Here is an 18,821-nt window from a genome sequence, read left to right on the forward strand (position 1 = left end):
GGGGCATACTGCACCAAAAAAAAAAATATATATTGCATTGCCATTTGGCTGCGGGACAATGAAGTATTTGTCAATTGTTTCACTGCACATGAGACTCGAGAGACAGCTGATCCCCCTCCACCTTTCACCATTCTAATTCTTATGCAAGAAGAAATGTTTATTCCTTTTATATTTTTAAGTTTATAAAAAAAATATGGGGGGGGCACAATCAGTATGTAAGATTGTGTATGGATGTAACTAAGTAAAACAATTGAATAAAATTACATACATCTACCCGAAATTACATATTGAAAAATAACCATAAGAAAGGTAACAGGTTGGCTTGGTAGGGCGCGAGTAAGGGGGGATGTAGTTAGAGTGACGAATCTAATTTGGCAACAATGCCACCAGCAATGTATTCAGATGCAAACGAAAGGAAAATTATCTGTACAGTACAGTATACATATCTTCATTTGTATCAGGATTTGTAGATTTTAAGTGGCATACCGGGGTATACTGTATAGTGAATGAGGTTCTGCTCTTCATGTAGCAACACGAAGAAAAAATCTAGGAGTTTACTGGTAAGGTTAGCTATCTTCCTCCATAAATGACCACGGAAATGAATGAATTTAACCCCTCAAAATTACTGCGTGTATATAGTTCGACTATATACTGTAATCACTTTCCCAACTTGTCAGCTTACTAGCTGTTTAGGTGGGCAGCTGATATAATATCCACATCTGTTCTTTGTTAAGACCTTCACTGTCCAATAATAGTACAGAAGGACAGCAGAGTATCCAAAGATAAGTCACACTGGATAACATCCTTCTCACATCTGACCCAGTGACTTAAAACTCACAATTGCAGTAGTGAGAAGCAGGTACTGTACTCCACTGTTGTACCATATAAATGGAGTATTAATGGAGAAAAAGTTCTAGACGAGGCAAGAAATAAACTTAGAATAAAGAATATTCTGATGAAAAAGGACTCACAGAGTTCCTCTTAAAACATAATCATGTAATCTGAAGTAAAGTTAGCTTATGCTAAGATAAGTTAAGTAAGGTTAGATTTGGTTCAGTTAAGCTAGGTTAAAGTCACTTATGTGACACAATCTTTTCAATGCAAACTGGCTTATATCTACTGATTTTGCAGCATCAACAACAATACAGAGCTTAAGTTATGTACAGTATCAGGTATTGACTTGTGAGTTTTTCTCAATTTTTGTTAGACTTTATCCATCCATCCTCTAGGACAAGCTGTACAGTTGTGAACTAAAGTCCTGTCGCCTCTCCTGCTGCTCCACGAACCCTGAGACTCAATCTTGTGAACCATGAACCAGAAGTGGTAGACACTGATGCATTATTCTTTCCACAAATGATTTGGATTCGTAAGTCTGAATCTCATGGTTTGTGGCTCAGCAGGAGAAGCTACAGGACTTTTGTTCGTGACTGTATTTGCTAGTACAGCATTGTGAAAGTAGCAATCCATTCTTCAGGCCATTGAATTCACTTTTAACAACTGTCACAGCTGTCTCTCTCTACTCATTAAATGGTTCTGTATACGGTATCATCAAATTAAAAATAATATATCAATCCTTTAGTCCCATATTGTAACAGAGAACAGGCCAGAGGATCCATGTGATTCTGCCAGCCAAATGAAGAGAGAGTGAGAACCCAGACTAACCCCTAACAATAATAACAACTGGTAACTAATCTAATTAATATTATAACTTCATATTATAACCAAAAGCTTGTAAAACGGGTTTTCTACAAATAAGAGGCCCACTCATGGTAGGACTGTCAGTCAGCCACAACAACAAACCATGTTCCATGAAATACATATGGCAAATTACCCTTGGGAGGAAGGAGGGTAACTGGTTCTTCCATCTTATCTTAGTTATAATATGGGGTTTCAGAAACAATCCATCATTTATACTACAAAAACTATACCAGGGGACTCGGCCTGATATGAGGAAGATAAGAAAATCAGAAACAGCTGCAACTGTCCATGGCAAACACCTTGGGAAGATAACATGTATAAACCTTACTTTACATACATTCCAAGGTCACACAGTCAGTATACACTCCTTCCTTGGGAATTTGTCCCTGTGTCACTTCCACCTTTGAAAGTTTGAGCCTTGTTTTGTTGAAATCTAATGTTATTAACAAAAGAAGGGCAACCAACACTTGAACCCTTCACATAAAGGGTTTACCTCTTTTTAAAGATCAATGCTTTAAGCACAATGTAAATGATCTCTATCAAAGATGCAGCTTGTCATATACTGTATCCCGAGGAATCTACCCAGCAAACAACACAAGTTATGACAAGGGTACAAGAATGTCTGGTCATGGAGCAACTGTCATACAATTAGTATGAATATGATTTGAAGGACAAACTAATTTATGAATCATTCACCATGGGTGAAAATCTGCTTTTACTTCCATAAGAACAGTATGTCAAAAATACTGACCATATTTTCAAGTTCTAAGGGAATGGTCATGTGTAACAAGCTGATAACATAATGGAAGTGAGTGCCTTATACTATACATAAAACCTTATTATCCCTGTCTCTCCTTGGGGTGTGATTGAATTAGGACATGTCTTAAGTGTTGTGTCCCACTCTTGGAAAACACTGTTGATGATGAAACTCTGACAAGTGAGTAAATGAATCAAAACCCATATTACTCTCATTACACAGGTAAAAACCACTGGCCCCTTGAAGGAACCTTTAAGTTTTAATTTAGAAGAGAATGGATCACTCAAGAACCCTTAAAATGCTGTCACATTGTGCAGGCCTGTGGACCCCATACACTGAAAACCAGTCATGACAAATTAATAAATCCTGATTCCTGAATCATTTTTTAACTGGTCATTCACAAATTGGCATGGAATCCCTTCCCTGTTAATACAACTATGTTCATACAACTGGCTGAGTTACACTGGTGACACTAAGTTATCTTCTCTGTCAGATGCTAAATCAGCCCCACAAAATTAACACAGCTATGATATTTGAAAAGGATTGCTACAAAATACAACTCTTGCACCAAGAATTAAAAAGATGATTCGAAGAAACACAAGTGATTGTGTAGCCCAGCTGTCAACACTTCTTGACAAGTGAACAGACAGAAAATTATCCAATGTGCATTCTGTATAGTGCAAGTGGAGTCATGACATGTATATTGTGAACACAGTTGTGCACTACACTTGGACTGTTGTTATGGCTGTCATCTTGTAACTGATATAAGAGACAGAAGGATGGTCCACTGCTTATATGCCATGACCCAACAGCCTTGTACCTGTGTGGTGACTTTATCTCCCATAAAACTTTTTTCACACTTAAGACTAGTCATAAGATTTATTCCCAGCCTGGCAGAACAACATGGTTCCTTTTAGATGGTAAACATGTTTTACCAAAATAATTATTCCTGAACTCTACAAATACAAGCAAAATCAATACAGGTATGGGAACATTTATACGGCACGCTTTGAACCTGGGGGTTGCTGGATAGGTTTTGTGGGTGAATTTGGAATGCCAGGCCTAAAATGTACAGTAAACCTGCTGTAACTGACTGTGAAGCCTCTGTTCAGATCACTAAGTTCACCCATAAAGTAGCTTTAACTGTACACTGTAACATTAAAACTTAAAATGGACCCCCAACCTGCACACTCGCCACACAGCTTCACAGATGTAAATCCGTATACTATACGTAAAACTTTATACTTAAGGATAATTATTTCTTTATTTCTTTTTGAACTTTCTGTATGTAAGATTGTGTGCATGTAACGTATTAAAAAAAATGAATATTTTGAGAATGTACCCAATACTACCTTATGATAATAATTTCTTTGATTTTTTTTGTTCATCTTTTCTGTATGTAAGATTGAGAGTGTATGTAACTGAGTAAAGAAAATTACATACAGTTTATCTACCCAAATTTACGAGTTGAAAAATAATTATAACATATAGCTCACTGGTGGAGAATGGTTGAAAATATCCCTCCACGGCCCGAGAATTACTTTTGGCACACATTTTAAATAATTTGTTCCTGAACATAGCTGGTTTTTGGAGCCTTCCGGTTAGATAAACAGTTACATACCTATACTGTATAAAGTATTAAAAAAATATAAACTTTTTCAAAAGTAAATTTTGGGAATATAACACAAAAATTATTTATGCAGTAAAGAAAACTTCAAAATCAATACCAATTTGTGAATAAACACTTCAGTATATAGTACTTTATTTAATGCCACAATAAAAGTAGAACTCAGCCAACATGCACCAATATGTTTATAATGAGTGATGAGGGTTAGAGCTCCAACACATACCAGTACAGTAGTCTCTTTACTAAAATTCTAAAAATTTTCTGGCTTACCCGATCTGGTCGTTCTGCTTCCGTCTATCCAAATACAGTAATTATAAGTCATTAGAAAACCATATTATTTTTCAAATTAAAAAAAGGAAAGCAATACTGCATTACCTTACTGGCAAACCCATATTTTACTTTTATAAATCATAAGCATATACCTTCAAGTTTAGTATTAGATGTTACTGCCATCAACAACCTTTAGCAGTTTGCCCGAAGAACCTGTGTTATATACAGTAGCTAACTTCCTGTCATAGTGTTGGGTCCTGCTCACAACACTATGTTCTACATATTAATGTCTATATAATTCTACAGTAAGAAACAAGGACTGTAGTCCTTCATTTAAGAGTATGACTCAGTACATATAATTTTACAGTACTTCTTGGTTGTTGACTGATAAAAATTTAAAACTAATACTTTAAATTCATTCAATATTTATTTCTCTTAATTTTATCTATTGATTTCCTCAATATAACTCCGACTTCCCACATGTTTAGCTGATCCTAAATTTGGTTCAATCCTGCAACATAATGTACTCCTCCATCATCTTCTGTCACACTCCTCTCTATCTGCTGTAACAGATATGTTCTACTATGGTGTATATCTCCACAAAAAACCCCAATATTTCCATGTGGTTTATCCCTGTCTTTTTATCACTACCCAGGACCATCCATCAGCTGCTATTCTTTTACTGTAACTGCTCATATAAACATACAAGTGCTGTACAATCTTCGTCATCATTTTTTCTTCTTTAACCCTTAACCAGCTACTGAAGATTCCCTAACCCCCCCCACCCTCCATATGCACAAAAATTAAACTACCCCAGATGATGGCCACCATCCCTACAGCTAACTTTCACTGATTATGGCTCCCATTTAAGGGTTAAAAGATTTACAATCAAAAAGGAATTAATAACATCCTTATTATCTATTGTTACTATTGGAACTTTTACAGGAATTTACAGTGCATAAAATTTAAGTATAAAGTTAAAAGAATTCATAATGAAATATCTACAGCCAACTACAGGGTAGTTATCCCAGGCATTAATTATTGAATATTCAAATGGGATGTTTTACTGCATTTAAACTGATGCAAAGAAAATAAAGTGATGAAGGCAAAGTATATTTGTAATACAGGTACATATTAAACCATAACATAGGTGTACTGACCTTGTAGTCTCCAGAGAAGGTGAGAGTTACCAGGTTTGGGCAACAGGTGGCTACAATATTGTGAGCCTGTGGGGAGAGGGGAGTATGGTTAAGATTGATGTCTGTTAAAAGAAAGTTCACTACAGGAATGCAATTTTCAATATTTTATTTGGCTAATGCCCGACAATTTTATTCGGCACAGAGGGGACCCCAATACACAAGGGATCAAAGGTTTAGATCTCTATTGTAAAATATAGGCATATAATTTTTTAATATTGTTATGTATATAAATTTAATTTGTAATACACCTGTAGTAATGACTGTGGTAATGATCACTAACCACAGTCAGACTGACAGAGTGACTTAATACTCTTCATCCATCACATGTACAAGGAAATGAAGAACGGTAGAGTGACCCCGTGGAGCGTCAAGCTAGATCAATATATAGCATCAGGTATAAACAATAATCAATACAACTCTACAGTTACACTTCACATACTTGTGCAACAAAGAACCAGTCATCAGCCAGGTGCAGTTCCAAGGTCGTTAGTCGTTTTCCACAGCCTTCTACCATACGACCAACTAAGTCAATAGAACATCGGTCGTACAAGTTTGCCTCCAAGTTCCTGATCTGGAACGATTAATGAAAGAATTCTTAGAAGTAGTTTTTTGTTTCATAATTTTCTTACATCATCCTACACTAGATAACAAGGTACAAGGCAGCCTATTAAAATGATATGAATAATGGTACAGAATACAGTGGTCACAGGTACAAAAGGTAAGGTAGTTGGCATTTCAGCAGTGTAGAATGACAACATAAATTACAATAGTAAATAGAGTAAGGCTCATTGTATCTGGCAAACATCATAGGCTATGGCATGTACAGTATACTGTATATTTAAGGCATAACATGAGAATGGACTCTTCCATGGGCCTCACAGCATAACAGTCCATTAAGGGTAGTGCAGATACACCATACTATAGACTGCTTTTTGGAACACAAGGAGACAGTGTGGCCAGCACTGCATTCAACTACCTTCAGTTTCCCCAATTGTAAAATTGGGCACCCATTCACATCTGGATAAACTGGGCATGAACCAACAACCCTTAGGACAAGATGTGATAGATATACTCGGTACCCATTCAGCTGCCACTTCCCTAGTCACTCTAAAGTGGTGTTAAACTATGAAATCAAATCAAATTCAACTGAAACTCATTAAAATCTACTCGAAAAAGAATAGTGTAGTGTAGTACCAATCTATCATCAATATGACAATAGTTCATATTAGATCTTGCCTTTACTAAATATTATTTCAGTGCAATACTTAATATGTTGTACAGCATTGCTGATTATCAGAGAGAATAACATAGAAAGTAAAGAAAAAAAAATTTAATACACCTGTACAAGGAAAAATAAGAGTGCACTGTACTGTACACAGGTATACATGTGCTATACAAAAAACTTATTATACGCCTGACATTAAGATATACTCTTGTTTCCCCATTCTATATTACAGGTAAAATTAAATACAGTATCTACAGAGAACAACATATTATTATATTCTAACCTACCATAGCATAGCATAACCTAACCTAATCTAACCTAGCATAACCTAATCTAACCAAATGTAATCTATCTTAGAATAACCTAACTTAACCTAGTACTGTATAACCTAAACCTAACCTAACCAAGAATAACCTAATCTAAATCAACTTCTGTCTTTAAGTTATAACAAAAGAGAACAAAAATAACCTGGGTGAGTGAGGAGAGGATCGTCAAGTCCGGCTCTCCTTCTAAATCCTGGAAGACAAAATCTAGACGAAGGCTCTCCAAATCAGGACAGAGCAGTGAGGTCAGTAAGTCTTCAGTGAAGGGATTGAAGAGCCAGAAGTTCTTCAGGTTGAATCTGGCATCTCTGAGACTAAGGTCCGGCCGATCCACCAAAGATATGGCATTTTCTCCGCGCCGCAACTGTTCTTTAATACAGTTAAATAAGTCTGCTCTTGATTCAAACAGAAGTGCATCTGAATTACAATTGAAAGCACAATGACGAAGCCAAGACAGACTTTTTATGGCATCTAGAATTTTCCAACATCCTCTTCCAGTAATTCTTGTTCCAGAAATATCCAGCAATGTTAGTCCAGCACATTTGGCAATTTCATCACACTGTTGGTCAGTAATATTCTCTGAGCCTGCCAGTGACAACTCATAAAGCTTAGAGCAGGTTTTTGAGAGGCCATGAATCATCTCAGGTGTTGCTATGTACTGAATTTTTAAGACTGTTAGATGTGGCATACAAACCAACTTCTCGCTCATTTTCTCAAAGATCTGTGATCTCCAGTAACACGACCGACCAATCACCAGTTTCTCCAGTCGTGTAGCTTTATGTAGATTCTCATACAAAACCTAATAAGAATCAAATTGGTATTAGAATCAATATAGTAGATATGCACAAAATCTTCAGGATATATACAGTATAGTATTACAATATCTGTACTATATTTATCTCCTTAATATTTTACTATGTGACTAATATATTATCCCTTAAGGATGGAAATTAATCCTAGTAAATGATTATGTACTCTCAGCATCTTCAAATACTCTGTACCTGTACACTCATACCTTGCTTAGTGCTACTCTATATAATGATGATTTATATAGAGCTCATTGTTCCGGAGAAAATTTTTATTAGGGAAAAAACCCGTAAGGTATTTCAAAATTTACACAAGAAACCACTCATTGCTCACCACCTATGAGAGCAACATATGCTCTGAGCCAATCAGCACTTGTGTTTCTGACAGCATTTTAGATTTATGTCTGTAAAATGCCTACAGGTGTTAGTGCCATAAATGTGACAAAATTATTAAGAAAAAACATCACTTGAATGTGACAATGCAAGTGTTAAGGTAGGTGGAGGAAGCTGAGTGTAGTGAGGATGTGCTACACTTGGCTATGTTAATTATTAGTATTTGTTAGCTCATACTTTCTCATGTTATTATAATAATTGTTTTATTTATAAAATGATATGTTGACTATCTATAGAATTATCAGTACAGGTAGTCCCTAATTTAGGAAGCCTCGTTTAAGAAAATTCAGCTATGAGAAAAACAAAATTTTCCTAAGATTTAATTTACACACACACAAAAAAAAACCCTGAAGTTACCAAAAAAAGTTTGACATTTTCATAATTCTTTCCTAAATGATAATGAAAGTAACCTAATCTAATGCAGTTTTTTACTACCATTATTTTCTCACACTTGCAATGTTATTACTGGTAAGTCTACAAAGCTTTCAATGTGTCATCATTCTCTTACAATTACTGTACTGTACTATAAAACTTACTCCTCAGACTCACTAAAGACAAGTAGACTCGTCTTCACCAGCACAAAGTCACTCAGCCAGTTGCCTGATTGTCCAATTTCTCCTTATTAACTCTCATGTAATACTGTATATGAAAAATTAAATATTGTAAAAGAAAATTACTCCATAATCTAAAATTTAATTTGCTAATTATGTACAATAAAGGTGAAGAGTTGTCAGAGAAAGAATTTATTATTGAGTCATAATCATCAGGTGCACCAAATATTTTTAATTAAAAATGTTTTGTGGCATTTTAAGATATTTTGGGATTTTTTATTTCTTTTTCATTGGAACATATCTCAGTTCTTATGATGGGAAACATTCATTGGTTTACCCCCAAAAATTAGGAACGGCTTTACAGGAACAAAACATTTTCGTAAATCAGGGAATACTTGTACTACAGTATTACAATACCTCAACGAAGCTCTCACATACCACTCATACAATGCTGGAAGAGCCCTCACTCTTCCAGGAAGACATCCTGAGTGCTAAGCAAAGTATGAGTGTGTATGTTTTGTTCTTTCTGGATTGACAGAATGAAATTGTGTGATATTTGAATATAATTTTTTTTTAATCGTTAAGAAGTTATGGCGTGTGTGAAAAACGAGGGACTGATCCTAACATCCAACTTTCTTTCATATATTGTACAGAGTACTGTGGTCAGTAAAACTACAGGCTTGAAAACCTGAGTTCCCAGGAACCAAAACTTGTAACAAGAGTCTGAAAATTGAATAAATTTAAAATTATGATAAACCTTCTCTTCCATATTGAGTTCCTCAAAAGCAGCATTTGCCACTTAGTAAACATACAAAGATTCCACAATGAACTGGAATACTGTACCACTTATCTAACTGCAGGAGCCAAACAAGAACCTATCCCAACTATTCTTACTGAATGACCCAATCTTGAATTAGCCAGTTTTAAAATCCCCTGGAACATTCCCCCTTGCCCTACCCAAGACCACAAGGTGACACACAATAAGTTCAAAAGAGAAAATACTGTTTGTAGACCTTCTAAGGTCCCAATATGGACTCCACCTAACTACGTATCCTTTTAGAAGCTAAATCTGAAGAAATTTTTTTTTAATTTGATAGGATGTACTATGAAATGTGAATACGAGCACATTACAATTTCCTCAACAGATGTAAAACTCCTACAGTGCATATCACAAACTACAACAAGACATAATAGTAATTGTTTTGACTGTGTGGCCACTGGTCAAACATGATAAATATTTAATATACGATTTGGGGAGAACAGTCAGCTTCCAGTACAAGCAGAGTAAAAGTGACTGATCCGGAGGCTCGAGTGTCTGGAACGATGACTCTTGATCCAGTTTTGTTATTTTGTGACCGAGAAACGTAAAAGAATAAAGGAGGCAAGTCTCCAGTTTATGAACATCCAGCATATGAAATTTGCTCATACAAATACTGTACTGTAGTATACTTTCGGACCATATTTTGGTCTTTCAAACATTGTTCCACTTGCATAAACACAGGAATTCAGACACTCGAATGTGGGAAAACATATTATTATCTATTATATCAATTTATTCAATTGTGTTTTTTAGCTGAGTATGATCTAGGGATCAACCCCATCACACTTTTACAGCCATTTTCCATTGCTGGTTTTAATAGGATTTATTGATCTGGTTTACAATTATGTTTTTTTTAGGAACACATGAAGTTTGTAAACCAAGGACTGTCTGCACTGTCAACCTTCTCCCTCTAGGGGGAACTGCCATACTAAATGTATGCCTTGAAGAAACCAAGTACAAGTATTATATATATTTTTTTTTTTTATTACACCAGTTTTGGGTCCTAGGAATGTGGGTTTTCAGTCCCAGCAATAGGTTAGAAATGTTTCAAAGAATTTAAAACTGGTGACATTGACTGATGCCAAAATCTTGGTAAATGACCTACAGCCATGACGCATGTCCTTTACAAATGAAAGTCACCTACAAAGTCTTCACTTAGCAAACACTAGTCTATACAGTAGTTAAAAATTTATACAAGACCATAGCTAATGCTAAGGTTGCAGGACTATGTATGCCCATATCCTCAAACACCTTTAGTAGCAAGGGAAAAGTTATGGCTTATTAGTTAACACACAACAACTGTATATTCTGTTCATAGACAAGGTAGAAACAGTACATCTTCAGCAACAACAGTTAGACAAATGTACTGACCTTGCACATCTCAGCCTCAGAAAACATCTTTACTCTCCCAAAATCCAGATCTCTGAGAGTTGAATTGATGAAATGAATAATAATATCCTGAGCAGCAGGCCGGACCTTTCTGTCACGCATGTAAATAGGATCTAATTGAGTCATTATTGAATCAAAGAGCAGACGATGGAGTGTGACATGAGAGTGTGACGTTAAAAGCCTGCACAGTTCTTGTCTTACAGCCTCAAGTTCTGAAAAATTAAACAAATATTGAGTTATGGACACAATACTGCATTTAATTTACATTTTAACTTCGGATACTGCAAATGTTATAATTGTCCAAAGATTTGTTCATATATACCGTATTTACTTACACTAACTTGAAATACTATACAGTCAGTCCTCAACTTACGACGGGTTAGGGACCGATGACCAGGTCGTAAATCGAATTGGTCGTAAGTCGAAAATGCGAAAATAATACTTAGAAAATCTAAAATGGGTGTCTCATTTTCTTCTCAGCACCACGATAACTCTCACTTTTACGCTTGCCAGCCATTTTAAAGGGAATTACAAACAAAAATTTTGTCAGTACACAGCGCGATCACTAATGTCGGGACTGGAAAATACGTAATTTAAAAAATATTTTATACAACTGCGGCGGTCGTAATGTCCGGGTGGTCGTAAGTTCCAAGATAAATTACTGTAAAGTATCTCTTATTAGAAGTAAGACTAGAACTTCAAGCTTACCCTATCTCTATTTCTCCACACAGCTTCCCTGCACAGCACAACACTTCTCCCATTCATGTACTTTGGCCTGAATGCCTCTGTCATAGAAAGAACTGTCTCTGAACTATCTCAATATTGCTGCCCATCTGGACTCTCACTCAGTGACCTGAAGAGATGGAAATTACTATGAGCAAAGTTCAGACTGTTTGGGTAGGTAAGGGAGAAATACAAACAACCATTAAGGGGAAACATGCAGGTATCTTGCTTCCAAATACTGTAATGTAAATAAAACAACCATCAAACTGCAGAATCCGGGCCTGTAGGTTCTCCCTCACCTACCCTACAGTCCTGAATTGGCCTCAAGCAATTTTTGTCTGTTTGGGTGATTGAAGGAGCAACTAGGTGTACAGCAATTTCAGTCTGATGATTAAGTTACCATGAGACCATTTTAAGACTCATGTTCAAGTAAATAAACAAGTATTCTTACACCATAGACATTCTAGCACCACAGAAATGTACAGTACTTGTCCTTTAAACTTCCGGACTGTGTTTTATCAGAAATAATATATGAACAACATAGGCTTCTTAGGATCAAGTTGCTTGTACATTTAATTCATAATTTCAAGACAAGATGCCATACAAAAGCTTTATTAACATGGCAGATAATTCTAGCTTGACATATAGTAACTCCAGTAATATCATACATGCTAAGGACACATACTTTATTATTACAGTACTATCGAAGTAAAACATGGAGTGATCAAGAACCCTATTTACCTACAGTAGATACTTTTTATTTGAAGTGAAAACCTACATCAAGGTTTGCAAAAGTCCCAATACAAAAAATTTAATCATACATCAGAGAAGCATCATACCAAACAACTAGTAATAAGGATATGAGTGGGTCTTTGCTATGACATGAACAACAAGAATGAAGAGAAAACTTTCTCAACCTTTATCCTTTAAACCACCATTATATAACAAGTTTATGCCAGTAAAGGAGACCAAGTACTCCACTTCAAAAAAATTAATGGATCATAAGTCTGGACAATCATGACAAAACTCACCAATAATGGATTTCCTTTCATTTTTGTTGTGCTCTACGTATTAACATATACAGTATCAAGTTTAGTTCAAATTCATTGTTATTTGTCTGTTATAACTACAGGGAGTAACTAACTCACTCACTCACTCACACACACACACACTTGCACACACCAGTTCTGTGTTCACTTCAACAGAGCAGCAGCTGGCTACCAAATGAAGGGAGAGGTCAAAATCAAATCTTGCTTAAACATATATACCGGGGTAATCATAATACTGTATATACAGTATAAAGAAACGTAATAAAACACAATTAGGAATAAAATAGAATGCAAGAGCAGTATTTGTTTTAATTTCTTTCACTAACCTTTTTTATACTGTATTTCCCTGTCAATGTTTTCCTGGACTGTATCTTTCTTCTCCAGTTTATAACTGTTACTTTCCAATGATTCTTCCTTGGTATCCTCCACCTTAGTTGTATCAAGCTTTGGCTCATCTAGCTTATCAACCTCATGGTTACTACCACTAATCTTCAACTTTATGGTTGGGTCGTGTATATTTTCAGTACTGCTGATTTGATCATGAGCCTCTTCATTACTACTGACCTGGTCATGGGCCTCTTCACTATTGTTGACTTGGTCATGGGCCTCTTCATTACTACTGACCTGGTCATGGGCCTCTTCACTATTGTTGACTTGGTCATGGGCCTCTTCATTACTACTGACCTGGTCATGGGCCTCTTCACTATTGTTGACTTGGTCATGGGCCTCTTCAGTATTGTTGACTTGGTCATGGGCATCTCCATTTCCACTGACTTGGTCATGGGACTCTCCATTTCTACTGACTTGGTCATGGGCATTTTGAGCACCATTGCCATAACTGTGTGTCTCCTCTTGTTGTGAGTGGTGGTGGTGGTCGAAGCCCTCATCTACCTCAGTGTTCACTGGTTCTTGAGTTCCTGTATGAATGTTGTGTTTTTGGTCTTCAGTCAGTGTGTACTGACAGCTCTGCTTCTTAGACTTAGGTTGGCTTATATTTACAATTTTAATTAACATCTGCGTAATCTTTTCAATACACAAACTGCCAAGTGACAGCACACCCTTCCGGACCGGCATTGTTCTGTAAAGGAATACAATAGTTAACTAGTCATTCATGGAACATCTGATGGCACAGTGAAGTCATGATAATTCATGGATTAGGTACTAGAAGACATCATGACTTATCAAACTGTAAAATATAGATTAATGGATTTAAATGTAAATAATTACAGTACTGCACTGTACTGTAGTTAAGTATCTGGAGGCCAAAATATATGCATAAACAGTTCCAAAACTACTCTAATAAACACTAAATATCGTATATAATCCGTCAAAAAATACAGTAACACAAAATATATTGTACAAAAAGTAGTTCTATATTACATAACAGCTCCTTCCCTTCTCATAATCATCCTCTGGGTGCCAGCAATACGTCAACATTGAGATAGACAAGGGCACAGGCTTGATGACTGGTCAGCTGTTCACACTATGCAAACAAAGCACCGGAACCTAATATGACACAACAGCTCATTCTAAGTTAAGCAGTGAAGGATTTTTTTTTGGGGGGGATGGGGGGGGAGGTTATTATTATATTATGATAATGTTTTATGGTAATGCTGAAGCAGATAGCTAACACCAGGAGTCGCTCGATTTGGTTCATTTTTTTCCCAGAGATGTTCTTTGGGTGATAGTAAGTACTGTACTGTAATAAAAACAATAAAAAAATAATTATAAGTATTTATTTTTAATTCTTTTAGTTCTCTATTTATGATCATAAATCACCTGCAGTGTGCAGGATATGAAGGATGAGAGATATTGCGTGGTAAAACACATTGAAAAGTGATCATATGACATTAAAAAGATGTCTCTACGTGCTTTGTACACGGAGAAATTAATTACCATAAGTATTCGCCTGAAAAATCTACCGTGTTGGCAAGTGTTGTCATCTGGTCTTTGTTTATTTACGTTTGAACCGAGCAACCCGCTCGGTTCAAACGTGTTCTCACATCCACATAAAACATAAACTTACACCAAACCGCTTCAAGAAAGTATTTTCTGATAAAATGAAGGAAGTTTACCCCCTGGCTAGAAAGATAGATAAGGTTAGGTAGGGTTCTTTGGTTGGTTAAGTCAGGTTCTATTAGGCTCTGTGCATTGTCGTATCATTCCCATGATGACTGAAACTAAAATAATACCAAAAAATTCCCTTCACATGTATGACTGGACATAAACTTCACTGTAAAGCTTTTGCTAATACAGCTCCTCCCCGACTTACGACGGGGTTAGGGACCCAAATCTAGGTCGTAAAGTCGAAAATGCTTAAATAATACATAGAAAGTCTAAAATGGGTGTCTCTTTTTCTTCTCAGCACCACAAAACTCTCACTTTTAAGCTTGCCAGCCATTTTAAAGTGAATTACAAACGAAAATTTTGTCAGTACACAGCGCAATCACTGACGTTGGGACTCGAAAATACGTAATTTGACAAAATTGTGGTACTACTGTGGCGGTCGTATGGCCGGGTGGTCGAAAGTCGAGTAGGTCGTACGTCGGGGAGGAGCTGTATATTGTTATTATGGTCAATTTATGATACGGTAGTAGTCAAATTTTGATTTTTCCATAAAAAATGTGTTTTTCCAATGGTTCTTGCTGTAATTCAAATGAATCTTACCTTCATTTCTGGTGCCAAGGTAGTAAAATTGCCGAATACAGCAACCAAAGAATCTGATAAAAAAATGTGTTACCTAACCTAATGTAATATAAGAAAATGATCATAGAAAAAATAGTTCTATTTATTGAGTGGAGTGAAATTCGGGAATTCTGTGGTTGCTGTTTACTGCAATATTACTGCCAAGGTTAGGTTATGTTAAGTTAGGTACTTCCCCCATCCCTGTCATGGGGGAGGGGGGCTTAAATCAAAAACAGACGGTTAGCACCAGAAAAGAAGGTCAGATTCGCTCAAAACACAAGAACCTTAGGAAAAACGCATTTTTTATGGAAAAACCGAAACTGGGCTAATATAAATTGACCACAATTGTTTATGATTCACAACCACTGATTTTTCATAGAAAATTATTTTAAATGTACCACAATTTAACTGTGTTTTATAGAGGACAGTGTTGGAGATATGGCAAAGGTAATTATTCAGGACTAAACCGCAGCCGAAATTGATCGAAAACGATTATAAAAACGCCGGATTTTCACTGGGGTTTTTTATAGTGGACACTGTTATAGTTTGTACAAATGTGTTAAAATTTATATTTTTAAAATAAACGTAAATTAACATTTGTGGGTATGAAAAACAAACCTAACCAACTTAACCAAACAAACCTACCTAACCTTACCTAACTAGCCCCCGTACCGCCATTAAATTAAACAGAAAGAGCTTACTATGATATGGTGAAATTTGAGGCACTTTCTGGACGTGAGATGATGCGGGCGCATCGGCGCTTATGCAGCCTGGACGGCGGAGTGATTTATTGTGATGGCGGGAAACATCGAACCACGGAGTTGAGGAAGTGAACAAATTTCTTTCCGGTCTGAAAGCACAGGAATTCCCAGAGTGTGAACAGTCTCTATTTAAAGGAACAATGCCGTGGTCTTTTAACAATCGAAGGGTCTCATTATCTTTATCCCTAAATTCACAAATTACGTCCATATAAGACCGGCGACAACCTTCATGTCATGCTGAAAATGAAACTGCCGCGAGCCAGGGGAAAAGCACAGCAGCAGAGCACGGCCTCATTACTGCCGGGAAGACAAATTAGTGCTCGCTTAGGCGCCTAATTATCTATGAAACAAAGAATTTGCACAAGAAATGATTTTCACATCAGCATTCACTGATGAAAATAATGTAAGAAAATAAACAGAGACAAAAATAACTCGTCCGTGGGTTAGTCGTATATATTAACCATGGCAAACGTGTTAAAGAGTTTATTTAAAAGTTCAAGTTAAGTTAAGCTAACCTAGCGTAACTTAACACCTGCCGTGGGCAAACTTATGGTGAATTTATAGTACCGTATCACACCAGTCTTTATTTCCGTATTAAAAATATGTATCTCGTAATGTTTACACAATTCTAAGACATTTTTCTTCTATGATATTTCCACCGGAAATTAAGGATAACCGAGATAATAATTTCGCTCAGTCACAAGTGCCGCGGTGATTTGTTTACTTATAGCAGAGGTGGTCTGACCCCATGCTCACGCATCGCTCCAGGCCTCAGTCTTTGCTCTTTAACTGTCTGGGGCATGAACATCGGGTTAGGTTAGGTTAGGTTAGGTTAGGTTTTCTTGGCTGGTTGGTAATATAATTTATACTATTTATTCTAAAAAAGAAATCCATTTTTCCGTTATGATTGTTGGGGGTTATCTAAAAAAAAATAAAAAAAAAACCACTTGATTTCCGGTGGAAATGAATAGCAAATTCGTTCAAAACTCATCAAATACATAGGAAAGACCTATTTTTAATATCAAAATGAAGACCGGTGTGATACTATAAATTGACCAAACTTACTATTACTGAGAAGGGGATAAACAGTTGTGAAGTCCTCCACATTAGTCGAAATTAAACACCAAAACAAATAACTAGTCGGCAGGTCAGTCGTCAATATTAACCGAAACTCATAACTACCCTGCAGACTTAAAATATCAGTACCAGTACATATTACACTTTTACTTTTCTTTCATCCTCTTCGCCACTGATCGGCTCGTTAGCCACTTGGGCGATCGGTCACATCTCTGTTATGCACTGTTGGCAAGTGCAGTACTGGGCATGCACTGGCTCCTGAATGTACCTGAACCTGCTCCAGTGTTGGTCAACTCTGGTCTTGAAACAGCTTACACTCAGTGCTGTCACAACACTTTCTGGCAGATTGTTCCAAAAGTTCACAACTCTCACTCCGAAAAAGTTTGCCTTCACAGTTTTCTGGACATCCAGCTTCTTCAATTTTGAGCTGTGACCCCTTGTGGGGCAAGTGACCGCCAGCTCCAGGTAAGGACACTCGACTGAGTAGTGCCCCTTGAGATGCTTATACTGTACACCTCAGTTAGGTCACCCCTTACCCGTCTGTAGTATAAGCTAGGCAAGTTCAGGCACTCCAATCTCTCAGAGTAGTTGAGGTGCCGAAGCGCAGGCACCAGTCTGGTGGCCCTCCTTTGAACATTTTCAACCAACTGACAGTCCCTAGTATATCTCGGGGACCAGACTGGGTGATAGTAATCCAGATGGGGAAGCACTTCACTCTTGTAGGGCGTTATGAAGGACGGACCGTCTAGATATCTGAACGACCTTCTTATATGACCTATTAATTTATTTGCCCGATTTACCTTCTTCTCGCAATGGCCTGAGAACTTCAGCTCATTGTCAACATGCACACCTAGGTTCTTCTCACATTGTCTCAAATGGTGCAGTTTCTTCATCCCGTTGGGACATACGATACGCCTCCTTACTGTTAGTACGCCCCAGGTGCATCCACTTACACTTCGTGACATTGAATCTCAGCAGCCATTTCTTCGACCATTCTTGGAGCTCATAGAGATCCTTCTGCAGCTCTTCACAGTCCGCGTGGTTCTTGATTTCCCGAAATAACTTGGCGTCATCCGCAAACATTTGTATGGAGGAGTGTACAACGTCAGGCATGTCATTTGTGAAACAAACAAACAATGGCGGGCCCAATACACTGCCCCGTGGTACCCCGCTTGTGACAGGTACAGATGATGATTTCATGCCATAAATCACCACACTGCTTGCGGTCATGTACTGTAGAAAGTCTTCTATCCTTGCTAGGACATTTCTCCGAATTCCGTACCCTTCCAGTTTGATTTTCAACCTTTCATGGAGTACACTGTCGAAAGCCTTGGCAAAATCTAGGAATATATTGTCAATATTACCACCCCGTTCCGGAATATGGGTCCAAATATCCAATACCTTGAGCAACTGTGTTAAGCAGGAGCGCCCCGGCATAAAACAGTGTTGGCAATCCTTTACAAGGTCG

At 37.0% G+C, this 18,821-nt stretch overlaps 1 protein-coding gene across 5 annotated transcripts in view; it reads right to left on the bottom strand.

Moving 5' to 3' along the window:
• Positions 1–18,821, bottom strand: part of LOC121871910 — a 46,327-nt gene that overhangs the window by 26,338 nt on the left and 1,168 nt on the right. For 3 of the 5 annotated variants that reach the window (XR_006089981.1, XM_042374511.1, XM_042374508.1), the window contains exons 2-7: positions 13,157–13,908; positions 11,041–11,270; positions 7,245–7,898; positions 5,991–6,122; positions 5,513–5,578; positions 4,353–4,376 (exon numbers count right to left, since the gene is read on the bottom strand). Coding sequence is in view for 4 of the 5 variants with exons in the window: in XM_042374511.1 (XP_042230445.1) it covers positions 4,353–4,376; positions 5,513–5,578; positions 5,991–6,122; positions 7,245–7,898; positions 11,041–11,270; positions 13,157–13,904 (1,854 nt within the window). In the remaining variant the exon portion in view is untranslated. Of the gene's footprint in view, positions 1–4,352; positions 4,377–5,512; positions 5,579–5,990; positions 6,123–7,244; positions 7,899–11,040; positions 11,271–13,156; positions 13,909–16,216; positions 16,366–18,821 lie in introns of all 5 variants that reach the window. The other 2 variants (XM_042374509.1, XM_042374510.1) reach the window with 2 other exon arrangements.

Source organism: Homarus americanus, unplaced genomic scaffold, assembly GCF_018991925.1.
Source record: "Homarus americanus isolate GMGI-L3 unplaced genomic scaffold, GMGI_Hamer_2.0 scaffold34345, whole genome shotgun sequence".
Taxonomy (NCBI): domain Eukaryota; kingdom Metazoa; phylum Arthropoda; class Malacostraca; order Decapoda; family Nephropidae; genus Homarus; species Homarus americanus.